Source organism: Megascapheus bottae, chromosome 25 (assembly GCF_031878675.1).
Source record: "Megascapheus bottae isolate mThoBot1 chromosome 25, mThoBot2.hap1, whole genome shotgun sequence".
In the NCBI taxonomy this organism is placed as follows: Eukaryota; Metazoa; Chordata; class Mammalia; order Rodentia; family Geomyidae; genus Megascapheus; species Megascapheus bottae.
This window is the reverse complement of record NC_143533.1, coordinates 22,243,836-22,257,911: the sequence shown is the minus strand read 5'-3', so window position 1 is coordinate 22,257,911 and position 14,076 is coordinate 22,243,836. Positions and strand designations below refer to the sequence as shown.

Genomic DNA, 14,076 nt, shown 5'->3' with positions numbered 1-14,076 from the left:
AGAACAGGTCAGGGTGGATAAAAATCACCAGGAGTCAGATCTCAGGACCTTTCTTAAAACTCTTCCACAAACTTCCTTCCAAAGAAATAATAGAATGATATGGACCAAAGCTATCAGAAATCTATCATTCATTTTTGATCATCTGGGGTAATGTTTAATACTCTCAACAGACTCATAGATAAGTTGTAACATTCTCTTTCATCTTTCTGTCTACAAGTACATTTCGATACACCATTTATTTGTTTTACAGAATTCATTCACAGCCTATCTTCAGGCCTGCATTTAACATAACTTCTTGGAGTGACAACTACTCTATTTTTCCCCTCCCCTTCCACAACCACTCTATTTGTAGAGCTATTTAGGTCACTGGAGTGGAGGAAAAGAAAAGAAAAAAAAAGAGGTCACTACTTCCTAGAAATGACACGAATCCAACTATCAATGCAGTTAACACCTGTTGAATCTCAATTGCAGACGATATTGTTACAATTTCTAAAACGCTTCACTTTGTTTCAACTGATAGCAGGTTTAACCCAGAAAAAAAAAAACAGTCTCCTTTATCAAAGAAAGAAAGTTTTTAAGGAGCTGATTTTCTTTCTTTTTTGGGGGGGGGATGACAACAGCTTATTTGAAAAGTAATCCATTTCGGTGGCAAAGATCTCTCATCAAACACCACTCGTGAGGAAGCTCTATGATTTGAACCGTGGGGCAGCGCAGCCACGGCTTCCGAAGCCTTCGGTCGGTCGTCAGGGGTGAGCCGGGAGGCCACGACCCAGCGGAGAAATGGAAACTCACCAGCGTAACCTGACACTTCCCTCAGGCTGGCACGGTGGCCACGCGCAGCTAACTTCCTCGGGCGAGGTGAGCCGAGACTTGGTGGCGAGTGGCACGAGGGGACCTCGGCAAGTGCCCGCGAATGCATTCATTCATTCACTCGTTCATTCATTCGTTCCGCCCAGGGGCCAGGCATTGGATTTAGAGACCTTATTTCTCCCCCCTCCCGGGACTCCACACCCCTTTCCAGATCCACCTCCAGCCCTACGCATCACTGCACCGTACTTCTCACCGTCCACGGCCTCTCTCTCTCTCTCCCTGCCTCCCTCCCTCCCCTGGGTCCTCAGGCCCAGGTGACGGGATGGAGCCGACCAGGGCTGCGGGGGGCGGGGGGGATGTTTCACCTCAGCGACTGCGAGAAAGGGGATTCGGAGGAAGCAGGTTCCGTGAGGGGGGAGAGGGAGGGAAGGGTGCCCCCCTCCCCCCCACACGCCCGGTTCCCCGAGGCCGCGGGAGGCCGGGGACCCCTGCCCGCCCCCCGCAGGTGACGCGCGCACACCTGAGGAGGACGCGGCCCCGGCGGCGGGCGGGGCGCGGGCCGGGCCCGGCGGGGCGGCCTCACCTGATGAACGTGGTCTTGCCGGTGCTGTACTGGCCCACCAGCAGGATCATGGGCTTGTTATCGAAGTCGGCGTCCTCCAGCGCGGGCGAGTGGAACTCGTGGAAGCGGTACGCCTCCTCCAGAGGCAGCACCTTGCGCAGGTAGAGCGAGCGCAGGCCGCCCGTCACCGTCTGCACGGCGTCCGCGCCGCCCGCGCGCTCGCGCCCGCCCGCCTGCCGCCCCATCCAGCTGAACATCCCGCCGCCGTGCCCGCTCGGCTGTGGCGCTCCGCGACCCCCCGGGCAGCTCGCGAGCTCCACCCTCGCCCGCGCGCGCGCGCTCTGAACAGCTGCTGCCGCCGCCCGCGCCGCCGCCCGCACCTCGCCCCGCCCCCGTGCCGCCGAAGCCAATCAGCCGCCGCCACGTCACGGGCGCAGTTTATTATTCAAAAGACTTCTTACAGGACTTTCCTCATTGGGCCTCTGCCAAGCGAGGGGTGGAAGCGTCAGCCAATAGAAAGGAGTCATTGATGACGGAGCGGGTCTGGAAGCTGGGGGGGAGGGTGTGGCGCGTCCGGGTAGTTCCGAGACGCGTCATCCCCGGGCCTCCCTCCCTCTGACCGCCGGGGCCCCACCTCTGACCGGGTGGCATCAGCTGCCGAGCAAATCTAGCTCTCAAAGGAGAACCTCCCTCGGCAGGCTGTCTGGGCTTCTGGAAGGTTTTGCTCATCCACAGGTTAAGAAAGTTGACAGGCGATGGCCGGCACGGTGGCTCACGCCTGTCACTACTCAGGAGGCTGAGATCTGAGGATCGCGGTTCAAAGCCAGCCTGGGCACTAAGGAACTCGAGACTCTTATCTCCAATTAATTACTAAAAAACGGAAAGTGGGGCTGTGGCTCCAGGGGTAAGGGGGTAGCCTTGAGCTGAAGAGCTCAGGGACCGCGCCCAGGCCCAGAGTTCAAGCCCCACGACCAACCAAAAAACAAGCAAAAAAAAAAAAAAAAGTTGACAGGCAGGTTCCTTCTTCCTCTGGCAGGGCATTTATTCTCCCCACCCCCAATTTCACTGGGATTTACAAAAGCAAAGGCACATTACCACGAAAAACTGGATGTGGGTCCTCGAAAAATTAAGGGAGGGGGAGACAGAGAGAGAAGGGGGAGAGAGAGTGTATGTGTTGGTTTGGTGCCTTCTAAGCAATTCACTTCTGGATAGAGAGCCAAAAGAGTGGATGGAAGATAGGGTCTTGGAGAAGGATGTGCACACCCACAGGTCCAGAACTACTACAACAGTGAAGAAGTAACTGGAGTGACCATCAGTAGGTGGGTGGATAAACAAATATGGTCACAACTTCAAGATCAAATGCCTTGAAAAAGAAATCACTCCTGGGTGAACCTAACTTCCTTATTATTATTGTTTTCCTGGTGCTGGTATTAGTCCTTGAACTCAGGGCCTAGGTGCTGCCCCTGAAGTTTTTGCTCAAGGCTAGTGCTCTACCTCCTGAGCCACAGATCCACTTCTGGCTGTTGGGGTGGCTACTTGGAAACGAGTCTCAGCCAGGTGCCTGTGGCTCACACCTCTAATTCTAGCTACTCAGGAGGCTGAGATCTGAGGATCTGGATGTACACATGAGACTCCTGCAGGAGACACAGGAAGCTCCTTGTGGTTCGTCTCTCATTTATTTTGGTCCAAACAACCTCAGTGACTGGCATGCAGTGATTATTTGCAAGCTGTGGTAGATGAAGCTGCTGTTGACAAATCCAGTGAAGAGAGGATCTGGGAATGATCAAGTACCTTAAGGCCTGTGAAGGGCTAGAAGCAACTGTCTCCATGCATTTGAAAATTAGCAGACATTGGTGACCTTGGGGAGAAGTGTTTTCCTGGGGATGGAGAGACACACACGATGTGATATGGAATGGGTGGCTGGTTGTCCCGAGGCTGAGTTGCTACCAGGCTGCTCTCTTGGGAAAAGAAGAGAAGGAAGGTGCTGAGGAGGGAGGGAGGACTGAGGTGAGCTGCCGCCTCTGGGACCTCTGCACTACCATGTGTGCTCATGGCTGTCAGAGCAAGAACCTTGTTGTCATTTTGGTAGCTAACGTACTGTACAGTTCATCAAGCATGCATTAAAATCTTTCCACATTTTCCTCAACCAAAATCTAGGTTCCAGAGAAGCAGAGACTGTGTCAGGCCTGCTGTACTTGAGGCAGGGTTCCTCAGATGCATTACCTTTCCTTCCTGGCAGCCTTTGGCTTGAGGCAGCCTGTGCAGACTCGGTTAGAGTCCCCTAGTTGGTGGCCTGGATTCCTAAGAGCAGAGGAGGTCCCTCCACAAGGGGGAGGACCCAACAGGAGGACACTAAGTCAGCAGAGGCAGGAGGGCAGAAGCAGCCCACTCCTGCTCCAGCCCTAGCAAGCAGCAGGCAGGAAGGACGAGCAGGGGACGGGCCAGGGCAGAGATCAGGGCGGGAGTCACGAGTGTCTCACTTACATCAGGCCATGAAAGCAGTCAAATCAACATTTATCCACATGGTTGTTTTATTTGGTACTCAAGTGACACATGACTTTATCAGCTTCGTGTTGTGTTCTGATAGGGCCAGCGCCTGGCCACCTTGACCTGACAACAGGTCCTGCATAGGGCTCTTGCAAAAAGCGTCCTTCCAGCGAGGGCTGCATCCAGTGTGGCTGGGAAGCCTTTTCTAAGTCAGTTCCCCGCTGCATTCTGAGTAGCAATGATGTACACGGGCACCCACTTTGGCTAAACTTTGGGTGCCTAGGCTAGGCACCTCCCAATAGCAAAGGGCAGATTAGAGACCATGCTTCTCAGGAGGAAGGCTGTGCCTTCCAGGCTTACAGAGCTCCCCTTGGGTCTGTTGCTTTTCTGCTCTCTCCTTTCACCTTCTATCAGTTGGGCCATCTCTTTCCAGTGACATTTCCAGCCTGCAGGGAAAACTGTCTTGTTGACTGGGCTTCTTTCGGAGTGGGGCTTTCCCAACGAGTCTCAGGTTCCTGAGAATCAGGAAGATAGATCTCCTTCTCAAGGGCTAGCTGCCCCTGCCCCCACAAGTGCTTCCTTTGTAGCTTCATTGAGTCATGTATGAGAGCTGAGCAGTGGCATGGATGTGATAAATAAGAGGATTCATACTTAGAAATAAATAGCTGCACTGGAAGCCAGAGGACAGTGGTAAGCCCGCTGACAGGTGCTGCAGTGGGAGTCTCTCTGCGAGCAGCGACCCCACCCCCCACCCCAGTCCCTGAATGTGTGACCCGGAGCTACAGTTTTCACATTGCTTGGTCCTTCTCTGATGCTGGACACTGAGATTCCAGCCTAAGGACACAATCACTTTGAAACTTTTAAGTTTTGTTTTTTTCCTGAGAAACCCTGGGTGTTCCTCAGGCTTCCTGCACTCTCCCTTAGGCTGGCCAGGGAGGAAGGGGGGAAGAGGGGAGAGCTGGGGGGACCCCCACGTCAGGCTCTGAGTCTGAGGTCTCTTTCGCAGTCCACATTTTGCCGGTTTAAGCTATGGCGGCCATCAGACTCCTCCCGGTGTCATATCGACCCCACGGCAGGCTTTACTTCCCTTTGTCTCACACTTTTGAAATTTTAACTTTTTTCTAGGAAACCTAGGCCAGCCTGACTGTTCCTTGGCGGGCCTCAGGGCATCTCAGCCCCCGTGTGCAAAGCCAGCGGCCTGTGACAGTACCACAGGATGGATGGGTCGTCCTGCAGCCTAGGGGGGACACTGGTTCTTCAGGCATTTCTTCTTCTCCACCGCCATTCGGAGGGCCTGAAGGAGCTTGTCTTTGTTATTCAGGATGTTGTATTCCGAGAGTTTCACCAGCTTGTCAAAGGCGGCCTCAGTGTAGGTCAGCTCCTTGGTGGCATATGGAGATTTGGGGCCATAGATGTTAAGTTGGCCCAGCTCCATTTCCTCAGGAGTCCGCTCCACGCCTAGAGGCAGCAGGGCAGCAGGAGAGTCGCTGTCAACCTTTACTACGTGATTGTAAGGATTTGCTTCTATCTCTGTCTTCCCTGCCCATCCCTAAACCTATGGTCAAACACTTGTCACGGGGTAGAACAGGCCCTCAGGAGGCTAAGGCAGTGGATGCAGCGTGACAGTCATACACACGCACCTCTATGCTCCTCAGAGTAGGGGCATGGATTAGGATTGCTGGACCTACAGCTGAGTATCAGTACATGTGGCAGAGTGCAGTGGCTTAGGCCTGGCACCCCAGCAACTTAGGAGACAAAAAACAGGAGGATCTCAGTTTGAGCCAGCTCAAGGGAAATGTGAGAACCAATAAATGCTGGGTGTGGCAACATGCCGCTGTAACCCTGCCTGGGCTGGAGGCAGGATTGTGGTCCTGGCCAGGGCTTGGACAAAAATCATTAAGAACCAGTAGGAAAAATAACTAAAGCAGGGGATGGGAGTTTGGCCTGGTGGGAGAGCGCTTGTCTAGCATGCACGAAGACCCAGGTTCCATTCCTTGGTACCACATACATAGAAAAGCCAGGAGTGGTGCTGTGGTTCAAGTGGCAGAGCACCAGCCTTGAGGAAAAAGATCAAGGACATTTCTCAAGCCCTGAGTTCAAGCCCTAGGACTGGCAAAAAAAAAAAAAAGGTGGGAGATACAGCACAAGTGGTAGAGCATCTGCCTTAGCAAGCATAAGGCCCTGAGTTCTAATTCCAGTAACTGCCAAGGAAATAGAGGGGGAAGGAAGAGAAGGAAGGAGGGAGGGAAGGACGGCTTCCACAAGTCCAAAGACAAGAGCTCTTGTGCCCTGGGCGAGCTGGCCCTGGTCCTGGCAGCTCACCTGGTGCTTTGTACTTTTGGAAGGTGTCATTGACGAGCGGGAAGAAAGCCACGATGGGGGCCGTGGGCTCTTGCGGCTGCTCCAGCACATAGCACTCCTCTAAGTGTTTATCGTCGCCTTCCTGGAACTGGTAGCTGGGGAAGGGGATGTTCTGTTCCGTGCAGTACTCGCAGGTCTGTTTCAGGGGCTGCAAGAGCACAGGACCCGATGCGTGAGACTGCTGTGAAAATCACCATGTTCTGGGCCCAGCTTCCTGACTTGCCCAGCCAACAACTCCCGTCCCCAACCACTTGGCCAATCTGCGGTCTTTTTATATGTTGATTTCACTTTTTTGAGTGGTGAAGGTGCTATGGTTTGAACTCAGAGTCTCAGGCTTGCAAGGCTGTGGCTTTACCACTGAGCCACGCTGCCAGTGAATTTGTGGTTATATTTAGACAAAAACCAGGTTAATGTAAATCACCAAGGCTGTACAGATGCAAATCCAGTGGTGAGTGTTTTTTCCCACATGGTTGTAGAAGTGCTGATAAGAAGTTTCACACACACACACACACACACACACACACACACACACACACAGAATTGGATAGACCTGTGAGGGTAGCAGTGACTAAGGACGACCCAGATGTGGCGGGGCAGGCACCTATGGATAGGCACAGAATTTAGAATTGACGTATCACGAGACTGGATTCCAAAGAAGTGTGATAGAGCACGGTAATCTTAGCTACTTGGGAAGTAGTGATCAGGAAGATGACTTTTTGAGGCTGGCCTGAGCATAAAGTTAGAGAGATCCCATCTCCATAAGTTGGACATAAGTGTATATCTGTGCTTCTAGCTACACAGGAGGCAGAGATAAGAAGATCTGATGAAGGCCAACCCTGGACAAAAACACTATTAAAAAGAATAATTAAAGTAAAATAAAAGGCTAGAGATGTGGTAGAACACCTGTTTACCAAGACTGAGGCCCTAGGGGAAATCTCCAGTCTTACATCAATAACAACACCACCAGGGCCGGGAGTTTGGCCTAGTGGTAGAGTGCTTGCCTAGCATGCACAAAGACCTGGGTTCGATTCCTCGGGAGCACATACATAGAAAAAGTCAGAAATAGTGCTATGGCTCAAGTGGTAGTGTGCTAGCCTGAAGAAAATAACACCACCAACAACAAAAATAATGCAATGGAGAGAATTCAGGACTTAAGTGTGAGAAGTGCCTTGCTGCCACACCTGTACCCTCTTGCCCATTCTGTCCCTTAGTGTCCTTATCTGTAACATGTGGATAGCACAAGCTCTGCCATCCACCTCAGAAGCTGGTGTGAGGACCACGCCAGGTCATATGGGACAGCACACTGTCATTTATAAACACAGGCCACCATCATCATCGCCCCAAATGTCTGTCTGTACTTCTTCCTGCATCCCCAACTTCGGGGCTAGGATATAGCAAAGTAGAACAACCGGGGCACTAGTGGCTTGCTTCTAAATCCTAGCTACTCAGGAGGCTGAGATCTGAGGACCCTGGTTCAAACTTAGGCTAGGCAGGAAAGTCTGTGAGACTTTTATCTTCAATTAACCACCAGAAAATGAGATGAGGTGCTGTGGCTCAATGTGGCAGAGAACTATCCTTGAGAAAAGCTGCTTAGGGAGAGTGCTAGGGCCCTGAGTTCAAGTCCCAGGACAGACAGGCATGTGCGCGCATGTGCGCGTGCACACACACACACACACACACACATGCACACACACACAATGTAGAGCAACAGTGGTGTCTTTCCCTAAGAGAGCCACAATGTTCGCAAAGTAAATAAAATTCTTTCGGACCACGGTCTCTGGGGATGAAGTAGAACATTATAACATTATAAGCTCTGCAAATGGTACACCGCCTGACGATCCATCGATCGATCGGCTGCTCTGTTTGGGTTAAGTTTTTTTTAATCCCCTTCATTTGCATTTGGAGAATAGCCAAGCGTGGCAAAGGCTCAAAGGTGAGAAGAAAACTGGGATTTGCTAAGTGAGTTTCTGTGAAGCCACTGTGTGCACCCTGGCTACCCAGCCTCACACCCTGCGTCATTCCCCTCTCCCGAGTCCTACACCCATCCTGAGTGCTCGGTCGTCACCTTCGTCTGGGAGCCGGCGCTGTAGCCCAGGTGGATGATGAGGTCGGCCTTCCTCTCGGGCCTGAGCAGCGGCGCGTAGCAGGAGTTGACGAAGAAGGCCGTGTCCAGCAGGCACAGGTGTTTCGAGAACTGTGTCAGCTGGTTTGGAAAGTTGTCCAGCACTGTGTCTAAAAGCCAAGCCTTCCAGTCACCAACCTGCCTGGTGTCCTGATTGCCAGCCAGAGTTTGGAGGCGCCTGGTGGAGGCTGAGAGCTCTGCCTGGGACTTCCTTCCACAGTCTACACTTCCAGGCTACCTCTTTCTGTCCAGGGGTCCCCCAGATCTTCTGGGCTGATCTTGAAGTTCAAATCCCATGTCTTTTATAGCCTGGAAAACCCATTATAACCTGGCCATAGGGCTTACAACATAGTATAAGCCATCCTATAAATTAGGGTTACCCTGGGTCCAGTTCCCTCTACAATTGGGCCGGCTCTTATTGCTGAGGTTGTACTGCCAATAATTATATGCTCGCAGCGCCCCCTGCTGACAGCATCCGCACAGTTCAAGGTGATACCTGCAGGAGGACTGCAGGAGGACTGGCTGTGAGGGAGCCAGCCACCTCATTCCCAGCCAAGGAACATGGCCAGAGGGGTATTCTCCTTTCTGCATGGCAGACTCCATGTCGATGTGTCCCTCCTCCCCACAGAGCCAGGCCTGGGGAAGGCTCCCCGGGGCAGGAGCAGGGAAGGGAGGTACCTTTCCACTTGGAGAACTGGCCGTGCTGAAGATAGTTGGTGTGCACCTGCAGCCCATTAAGAAAGTTGTGGAACTCAGACATGAAGGGCCGATGTGTGAGGATGTCCCGGAACGTATCAGACAGCCATGACCCCGGGATCATCACTGTGGTCTCCAGGTTGTCCGTGTCACATTTAGGGATTTCAGGTAGGATCGGCTCATCTCCTGCAGAGGGAAAAGGCCCGGAAGGTGATCACAACAGTGGGAACTCTGGGCAAAGCCACACCTGACCGCTGTTAATCCAGCCTTCCTTGCTGCTGCAGTGAAGATGGCTCGGATGACAGGTCGGGGACAGTTCCTGATCCACACCCCCCTCCCCAGCAGCTCACCCACCTATGTCATGCAGTTTCTCTCTGGTCCACCTGTAGAAAAACTCCTCCGAGGTGTGGGAGAGATTCCAGGCATCCAGCAGGTTCAGGGAGAAGATACTGCTCCACAGACCTAGCGGGGAGGCCACCGTGAGTGGAAGTTCTGGACGCATAAATGGCGTTTTCATACTATTTTTAATGTGGCATCAATAATAATACTCATGTTAAGTTATTCACATGGACTCCAGGAAAAGGTAAGTTTTATTGCTAGGCCCAATAGACAGACGTGAAAACATTTGCAGCTGTATAGGTGAGCCTGGCCTCTGATGTCCCCTTTGATGGGTGCAAGGCCATTTTGAGGGGAAGGAGTAAGTGTGGGCGTCTCCGCCAGGCCTGTACTCAGAGGAACTTGCAGGAACAGGAGAGCTAGGCCAGGCTTCCCTGGTGGCTCTGCCCTTGACCTTGTGGTCCCCTCTGGCTCCTTGGGTCCCAGGCACTGAGTCCTCAGGGAAGGTGGGCCAGTGTGGGAGTTGGAATTACAGAAGAGTCCAGCCTGCTTCTGTGCGGACCCCAGGGAGAGCATGGGACACCAGGATGCTGGGGTAGTCCCCTCGGGACTCCAGTCAGGTCCTTCTGGGCCTCAAGGGCTGCGGGGATATGGGGGTGGTTCTGTCTCTGGAGGTAGGCTTAGGAGCTCATGTCCTGAATGAAGGTGATGATGACAAATGCCAGGAAGGTCATGTGTTGAAGGGTAGCCCTGCATCACGATGAGGTCCTTCCTGTGATGACCATAATTCGAAGGCAGGCTTTTCCAGCGTGGAACTGGGCAGCCAGGAGAGTTCCCCAACCAGAAATCACCTAGCATGTAGCATATGGGGGACTCAGGGATCCTCTTCCTCAGTCGTCCCATGAAGAACTCTGAGCCGAAGAGCTCGGTGGGGACAAAGGCCCCATACTTCTGAAAGCCCACCTCGTAGGGGCTGAACTCGCACCACTCTGCACAGGAAGCAACAGAGAGGGTGTCAGTCTCAGGCAAGGGCTATGTCCATAGCACCCTCCACTCCCACCCCAATGCCTTGGGAAGCTTGGAATCTTAAGACCGCAGTTCCCCTAACTGGCCATACAGTGGCGCCCATGACTGGGCAAAATAGCTCTGCAAGCTGCTTCATCACTGCTCCCCAAGGCCAGATTAACTAGGCCCAAAAGTAACCCCGAGGAAGGATAAAGTGCTCAGTCCTTCCCTCCAAGCAGCTTAAGCCCATCAAATGCACCCCCAATAAGCTGAGGGACTCCATCCTGCAGCCTCACTTGCGCAGCCGAACAAAGCTGATTTTATTTAATCAGCTCTGGGCATTGCTATTTGATATGGAGGTTGGCAACGTGGCGTGTGTGTGTGTGTGTGTGTGTGTGTTGAACAAGGTGCTAGGTGTCTGTGCCATTAAGAAGAGTCCCCTTTTGGATCTCTTCACCAGGGTTACCTCTGAAATCCTGGTTGCTTACATCATCCTTGACATTGATGGTCAGGTAGATGGGCAGGGGGTTCTGGCCCCGACACAGAGCAGCACGCTGCTGGGACAGTTTGCATTCATTTTTCTGTGGAGAGATGGATGGTTAGGAAGCTGACAAGCGTTCCCAAGGGGCAGGACTGGCCAGGGGGACAGCACAATCCACCTGCCGCCATTCCACAGCTGTGGGATCCTCACCACCGCCGCCCACAGGCTGCAGGATCGCTAGCTGTCAGCTCCCAAATGTGACCCAGGGAATGCAGGCGGCCTCGCTGCGCTAGCCACCAGCCCACCACAGGGAAGTGGAGCCGGGTCCTCAGTTCAGGGCTGTCCCTCACGGCCGCAGGTTGTTCTAGAATCTCAGGGCTAGAGGACCCCTAGTAGGGGTGGCCTTCATCCCTCTGGACTCCCCCTGCTCATAGCCAAATCCGGCTAACGCTTCTTCTGAAGGCCACATGGCAGGCTAGGGTGCTCTTACTTGGCCTCTCTTCCCTACTGCAGTCAGACTCACAGCACGGTTGCCTGGTTTCCTCCTTGCTTTCTCACTCGGGGATCTTGGCCCGGCTCTGAAGGACATGCTGTTTCCAACACCCCCATCCTCCACAGGCAATGTGAGGCAGTGGCACACCCATGATGCATTTCGGAAGCTCACGACTACTGGCCACGGCGGCTCAGAAGCCCAGATGAGGAGACGCCCACAGCGTGTGGGACCCAGGAGAGGCTGAGTGCCTACCTTGTCCCACAGACTGTACTCAATCAGCAGGCCCCAGAACTCTGTCAAGTTGACCTTGTAGCCCTCCTGGCGGTGCTGCCGCAGCTCCTCTCGAAATTTACAGAGCTGGTCTGGAAACAGGGCGGGCATTTTATCCTTCACCGAGTGTCTCCGAGCCTCAAAGACAGCAGGCTCCAAGTTTTTGGAAGACCACTCAGGGTCACTGTACAGGTTGGCCATGGTCCTGGAAGAGACACAAGCAGAGTTGCTGCAGCCAGCTCAGCTCTGGGCTGAGCACACTGGATTCAGGCTGGAAGAACGAGGTTGGTGGGGGGAGTGCAGGGGGGAGGGCCTAGGGGTAGGAGGCAGAGTGACCATTGTTACTTCTAATCACAATTGCACTGCATGGCAAAACTTCCCAAGCAGTGTGTGTGGTCGTGGGGCTTGAACTCAGGGCTTGACTTCTATCCCTGAGCTCTTTTTACTAGCACTCTTCCACCTAGAGCCACCTCTGATTTTCTGGTGGTTAATTAGAGATAAGAGGCTCAGGGACTTTCCTGCCTGGCTGGCTTTGAACCAGGATCCTCAGATCTCAGCCTCCTGAGAAGCTAGGGTGAGGGCGTGAGCCCCCGGTGCCTGGCTGTGAGTCCCTTTGACTTGAGGCAGGAGGAGGGACGAGGTCGCTGGAAACCCCTCCCTGCCTCCCAGGCCAGGCCTGTTCACTGCCGTCCTGGGCTTCACCGGACAGGGCTTCCTAGCTGCTTACCAGGTGGCCCCGGAGAGGCCAGCGATGTAGGTGGTGCAGTTGAGGAGGTTCAGTTTCTGAAGGCCCAGCAGGTGGCCGTACATGGCTGTCATGGACCGCGCTCCACCCCCTGTGGCCATGATGGCAATCAGCGGGACCTGAGGGGCACAGAGGGCTTGGTGGGCAAAGCCAGGGAGGAGAGGACTGGGCCTGCAGAATGGCCTGCCACCCAGCTGGTCTAGAAGTAGACTTCAGCGCCACTCCCACGGTGCTGCCTTACCCAGCGTGGTAAATGCCTGGAAGTAGGATTAGAAGAGCTAACAGATGATAAAACTGGGGTCTTCCCCTCTATCCTCTTCCCTCCCCAGCCCCGTGGACACAAAGCCGAGTGGTGGGGCGCTCGTTCACCAGGAAACGTCCCCGAGGCAAGGTGGTCGTAGGACTGCCCTTGGGCCAGGGAAGGGCTGGGGTGGCAGGAGGGGGGAGTTGGAAGGACCAGCATGGCTAGGGGGGCTCTGAGCCCGGGCTGGTGGCCCTGCTCACCCACCTCGTCTTCACATAGGTCCTCCTCCAGCTGCAGGACCTGCTTCAGCGCCTCTGCCACCACTGGCCTCCGCTTCTGCTGGAACTCCAGCTCCGCAGCACACAGGTTGAAGCCCAGCCGCACGTCCAGCGTGTCGGGGCTGTGGGAGAAGGGACCCTAACTGAGCCAGCCGGCCTGTCATCTCTGCCTCCGAGGGGCTGATGGGGATTTTGGGTGAGATGGACTCAGGCTTAAAGCCCAGCTCTGTCATGAATCCCTTTTGGAACATGGAACCCAGCATTCTTGTCTGGAAACCAGGATAGGGAGCCCAGAACCATTGCCAATACTGAGATCCCAGTGTGAAAGCCTCAGAGTCCCCCGGGGCCGTGTGCCGCAGGACCTCTTCTGGGACTGCCCAGAGGGATTCACTGAGCCCTGTGTCTCCTTGGAAGGGTCTGCAAAGTTCACAGAGGCTTCCCCAAGGCCACACATAGGTGACGAGGGGCCTGGTCTATGGTGGGGTCTCTCCTGTGCCTTCCCAGTATTCCGAGACACATATCTTCCTGGGTGCTGATGCACCCCCAGTCTCACCCCATCACCCCACAGGTTTTTGAGATGCGCCATAGCAGGCCCCATGGTTACTCTATTCTTTTTTTTAAATTTAACCACACCCCCTGCACTGGCTCTGGGGCTGGCATCCATGAACTTGACCTGACCTGAGCTCACCTTAAGCTCCTTCCTGTGAAGACCACAAGAGGCTGACCACAAGAGGGAGCCTCCCCCTGAGGTCCCGCTCTCCTTTCTCCCACCTACATCCCTACATCTTCAAGGCCCTGCCCCTCACCCACACCGACTTGGACAGTTTCCAACACAAGTCTCAGCTAACCAAGTCTGGTCTCCTGGAAGGCAGAGGGCCAGCTGCCCCAGCACAGGCCCTCTACATCCAGTGCTGGCCTGTGGACTCAGGTGCTGGGAATAACTGTGTCTCTGGCATCCACACAGAATGAGTACAAATCCAGTATAAATAGTGAAAAGAGCATCTCACTCACAGGTGGGTAACTCACAGGCGGGATCTCACTAGATCCCCAGAGGAGCTCAATTGACAGGAGCAAAACTGAGCCTTAGTGACACTAGAGAATGAGTCCAAGGACAGACAGTTAATCAAAGGATACACAGAAATTATGCCCACTTGATTTTTTGGCAATTGCACAAAGATAGTTCAAT

General features: G+C 53.9%; 2 protein-coding genes across 2 annotated transcripts in view; both read right to left on the bottom strand.

The window, feature by feature from the left end:
* The window catches only part of Ehd4 (EH domain containing 4), a 47,751-nt gene extending 46,059 nt beyond the window's left edge, over nucleotides 1–1,692 (bottom strand). Inside the window, exon 1 of the mRNA XM_090318564.1 lies at nucleotides 1,394–1,692. Coding sequence (XP_090174690.1) covers nucleotides 1,394–1,629 — 236 coding nt within the window. The 5' untranslated portion in view covers nucleotides 1,630–1,692. The remainder of the gene's footprint in view (nucleotides 1–1,393) is intronic.
* Nucleotides 1,693–3,899: 2,207 nt separating this feature from the next.
* Nucleotides 3,900–14,076, bottom strand: part of Pla2g4e (phospholipase A2 group IVE) — a 49,087-nt gene continuing 38,910 nt past the window's right edge. Inside the window, exons 11-20 of the mRNA XM_090318563.1 lie at nucleotides 12,877–13,012; nucleotides 12,351–12,487; nucleotides 11,606–11,828; nucleotides 10,846–10,960; nucleotides 10,226–10,363; nucleotides 9,393–9,500; nucleotides 9,021–9,224; nucleotides 8,286–8,452; nucleotides 6,182–6,368; nucleotides 3,900–5,317 (exon numbers count right to left, since the gene is read on the bottom strand). Coding sequence (XP_090174689.1) covers nucleotides 5,097–5,317; nucleotides 6,182–6,368; nucleotides 8,286–8,452; nucleotides 9,021–9,224; nucleotides 9,393–9,500; nucleotides 10,226–10,363; nucleotides 10,846–10,960; nucleotides 11,606–11,828; nucleotides 12,351–12,487; nucleotides 12,877–13,012 — 1,636 coding nt within the window. The 3' untranslated portion in view covers nucleotides 3,900–5,096. The remainder of the gene's footprint in view (nucleotides 5,318–6,181; nucleotides 6,369–8,285; nucleotides 8,453–9,020; nucleotides 9,225–9,392; nucleotides 9,501–10,225; nucleotides 10,364–10,845; nucleotides 10,961–11,605; nucleotides 11,829–12,350; nucleotides 12,488–12,876; nucleotides 13,013–14,076) is intronic.